Below are 4,183 nucleotides of genomic sequence, written 5' to 3' on the forward strand. Positions count from 1 at the left end.
GTAGGAGTAACAAAATTATAGAATTCCACATTGCGTTTAAATACAAGCATGTGAAAATTGAAAACCACCGAATTAAAGTATATAGTACATGTTACAACTATACTCTATTGGCACTAATCCCCCTAATCACTCTAATCGAATAAATCTACGTCACTTGAACGTGTATTTAATACCATGTGCAAACTGTATTTAAATATCAATTGATTAACAAGCCACAATTTTCTCATTTTTCTCTTCGGCATAGGTGTTTCTGCATTTATTATTATATGACTACATCAATGTATAAACAATTCAAGTAGGGTCTGATTCTTAATTTAGCACGAAAATTTGGACCTTTGAACAACTACCCTATCAAAGCTGTTCTCTTTAATGCTAGGTGACTCTTGTTTTGCTCACTCTTATTCTCTCATACTATAATTTTGGTCAATTTTGCAACACCATATTGATCCTCTTCCTTGTTCAATCTTCTTCACCCTCATATAACACAAACAAGTGTGATTTGAAGGAGACAAAAAGAGAGATATAGAGAGAAATATTTAAAATCTCAATGGAAAAGGCATCATCTAAATCAAAGAGCAAGATATTGAGGCTTATACCAAGAGCAGCTACAGCTTCAGTTTCATTCCAAAACCCTCGGGTTAGTGGAAATTCGAATAACCTCAAATCCCAACTATACCGGGCCTTCTCCGGCCCGATGATTTCCATGATCCCAGCCGAGGCCCGGGAAGAGTCGAAAAGCTTTGAAACGCAAGAGCCGACTTCACCCAAAATCTCGTGCATGGGACAGATCAAGCACAAGAAAAAGATCTGCAGGCTTCAGCCCGAATACGGGCCCGTTATACCATCCCAACAGCCCGCGACTCTGAAGAAGAATCCGTGGGTAATCAACAAGATTTTCAACGGTAGAAGAAAAGGCGACGATTCAATTAATCGCGGGAAGCCGCCGCTTCCGGATAGGGCGCCGCGGCTGAGCCACTTGATGAGATTCGCCAGCAGCCGCGACACGTTTGCGTGCCATGATTGGGCGACCGAGGAGAGCGGCGGTGGGGATTGGGGGAGCTACAGCGACGGTGATGACGACGTCGTTTTTCCGATGTTGGGGAGTGGGGCCGGCTTGGTGTTGGAGCCGAGGAAGGAGATTAATTTGTGGAAGAGGAGGACTGTGGCTCAGCTTAAGCCTCTTAAGCTGAATGTTTGTTGAGAATAGAATGTGATGTAAAATAATTTGTTTTGATTTACCACAGAAATTAAGTTGCATTTGTTATTTTTTGGTGGCAGTATCAAGAACATGTATGAAGGTGTAAACGGAAATTGTAAAGATTGGTCGTATATGTGATGATTTATTTCATAAATGGTTAATAACCTATAGAGTTAGTAGCGTTTGAAGTTTTAATTTATTTATTAACTTAATTTTATTATTTATATTTTCTCTGAAATGATTTTCTGTGAGTTAAAAATAATAAATTAAAATTTATCACTTAAAAATAGAGTTATGAGATAATATCATATTAAAAATGAACATGCATTAATCAAGGACCAACAAAATATGAGGAAGCCTACATGAGCACAGCCACCGCCCGACCTACCCTCTTTCTGGGTGATACGAGTATATCTACAGAATATTCTTATATTTCTATTATTTCATATATTATTGATTTAGCATATCTTTTCTATTTCTTATCACTAAATTACGCTATTAGTGAGTATTATAAATATGAGTCTTTGTTATCTTTTGAATTAATCATTGAAGAAATATAATTATATTTTTTATCGTCTTTTATTTTTCTGCAATTTACTTTATTTGTCTTTGTTCATCGGTTGCTCAACGGAATTCATTCCGCGAATGGACCTCTTTTATCCGGCGATTCCTCGCTGAATTATCTCTGATACGAGTTTACTCGTATCACCGGATGTCATGCTTTGTGTGTTTATTGCGGATGTGCTTTGAATTTGGATTTTGGAGATTGATCTTTGGATCTAAGCGTTGGGCTTGGCTCTGGCCTAACTCAATCCTTTTAGACCATAACTCCATAAAATAAACCAATTAAATATGGTCCAACAATGAAATTATCCAACTTTGCATTGTGCCATAGCCCAACAAAAATTGACAAATATGAAGACATGTCTAGATGGATATGTAGTTACCAAGATTCATGCTTGCACGTCGACCGGGTCATTCAATGCGTCCTTGAACAACAACCAAATTTAATAACTAGATACATCACGATCAACATCCTCTATAATATTTTGTACTCCCTCCATCCCATGATAGGAGTCTTATTTGATTATAGCACAAATTTTAAGAAATATAAAGAAAAATGGATTGAACTAACATATGGATGGTGAGATTTCCCTAAATTTCATCAGTATTTCAAAAATTAAGTTCACGTAGACAATTTTTCAGCTTCGGTAGAACTCCACCCTCACTAAATGTAAGTACCTTTATAAGTATGAAATGCTAGTGCAGGTAGAACTCCGCCCTCACTGACTTAGTTGTCATATATAACAATACTTCTTCTCTGATAAATAAATTAAAAATTATAAAAAATTGGAAGGAGATAGGAACATAGAAAAATTGCGACAAAATATCCGAAGTTCTAAGGCCATCCGCATCTTTGTATCTTATCCGTCTCTTAACCGTCTCATCATTTCATTATTCATGGGTCCCACTGTAATTTTCACCCCATCTCTTAACTAAGAGACAACACCTGCATCCATCCATCTCTTAACCATCTCATCCCTTAACTATTCATTCAATTATATTTTTTATTTTTATTTCCAACAAATTCAATTAATAAAAACACACTTCATTAGAAAAAACAGAATTACAATTTAAAATCCTAAAAAATTTATTAAAAAAAAACACATAATGAAAATCCTAAAAAACAAAAAAACACATAATTAAAATCCTAAAAAATCCTAATATTACAATTTATTGAAATCCGCATAATCATGGAAAATGAAGCGGTGATCGTCGGTCTTCTTCTAGCGATTCTTCCATTATTCGATGCATTTGCTCGAATGGATCCATGAATGGATTAAAATTTGGGAGAAGAATAATGTTTTGAGATGAAGAATGTAGAGTGTTTGAGTGAGAATAGAGAGTTTTTTTATGGTGGATAATTTGTGGGAATGATTTGATATTTATAGAAGTGTCTGAGGGATTAAAAAAAATAGAAAAAAATTTAAAAATTTGAAAAAAAAACGGCTATAAACGGCTAGTAATTTTTGGATTTTTTTTTTTATTTTTGATTTTTCGAATTTAAAAAAAAAAACAAAAAAAAAACATTTTCAATGGATATAAACAACGCCCACTCGTGGGCCGGCGAGTAGGCGTCACGGAAGAACGGGAGCTCGCCATGTGACCAGCGCGCGTGGCGAGCTGGCTCACCAACTTGCTCTCCCGAACGAGCTACGAGACGAAACCGGGACGAGATGGGAGGCTGCATCACTGTCTCGATGTGGTCTCGTCTCGGAGAGACGAGACCGAGCCCACATCGAGACGCGATGCGGATGCTCTAAACCTAACCTACACATTTTTGCAATGCAAAAAGTCAATGATTGCCATCTGTTAGACTGATGAGCTGTCAATTACAACGCACATATTTCATCCTATTTATTTAACATGTTTTTCATAAATGAATACTCGATAGTTAGTCGGTGAAAATACCTATTATTGATAAAGTAAGGGAGGGGAAAAAGAAAAATGAGTAAAATAAGAGAGAAGAAGAGAAAAAGTAATGAAAGTAGAGTTAGTATATTGTGGGGTTGTCCTAAAATAGAAAAATTCTAAAGTTTCTATTTGTAAGGAACGGCTCAAAATCGAAATAATTGTTATTTTTTAAAAACGGAGGAAGTATTTCATATAGCTCATGAAAACTGAAAGTGTTACAATTTGTTGCAACTTTTTCACTAACATTCACTAAAATATCATGATTGTTGATATTGATCTCATTGCCTTATATTGAACATATGGATGGTGAGATTTCCCCAAATTTCATCAGTTTTTCAAAAATTAAGTTCATGTAGGCAATTTTTCAGCTTCGGTATTTTTTTTAATTTGGATGAATTTCTCATTAAACTAAAAGTACTAACATATAAAAAACACTACTCCATATTATTTGTCAGGCCAATTTTAACGTCCATAAGAAATTTTAAAAGTGGCCCAAAGATCTTGTAGTTA

General features: G+C 35.4%; 1 protein-coding gene across 1 annotated transcript; it reads left to right on the forward strand.

The window, feature by feature from the left end:
• Window positions 1–352: 352 nt before the first annotated feature.
• On the forward strand, window positions 353–1,386 carry LOC125207750 (uncharacterized protein At1g76070-like). Its single transcript, XM_048107226.2, has one exon. The coding sequence runs from the start codon at window positions 548–550 to the stop codon at window positions 1,199–1,201; it is 654 nt and encodes a 217-aa protein (XP_047963183.2). The 5' UTR covers window positions 353–547; the 3' UTR covers window positions 1,202–1,386.
• The last annotated feature ends 2,797 nt before the right edge of the window (window positions 1,387–4,183 follow it).

The sequence above is a fragment of the Salvia hispanica genome, chromosome 6 (genome assembly GCF_029641045.1).
Source record: "Salvia hispanica isolate PSC_SH4W2 chromosome 6, Shi_PSC_v1, whole genome shotgun sequence".
NCBI classification, from domain to species: Eukaryota; Viridiplantae; Streptophyta; class Magnoliopsida; order Lamiales; family Lamiaceae; genus Salvia; species Salvia hispanica.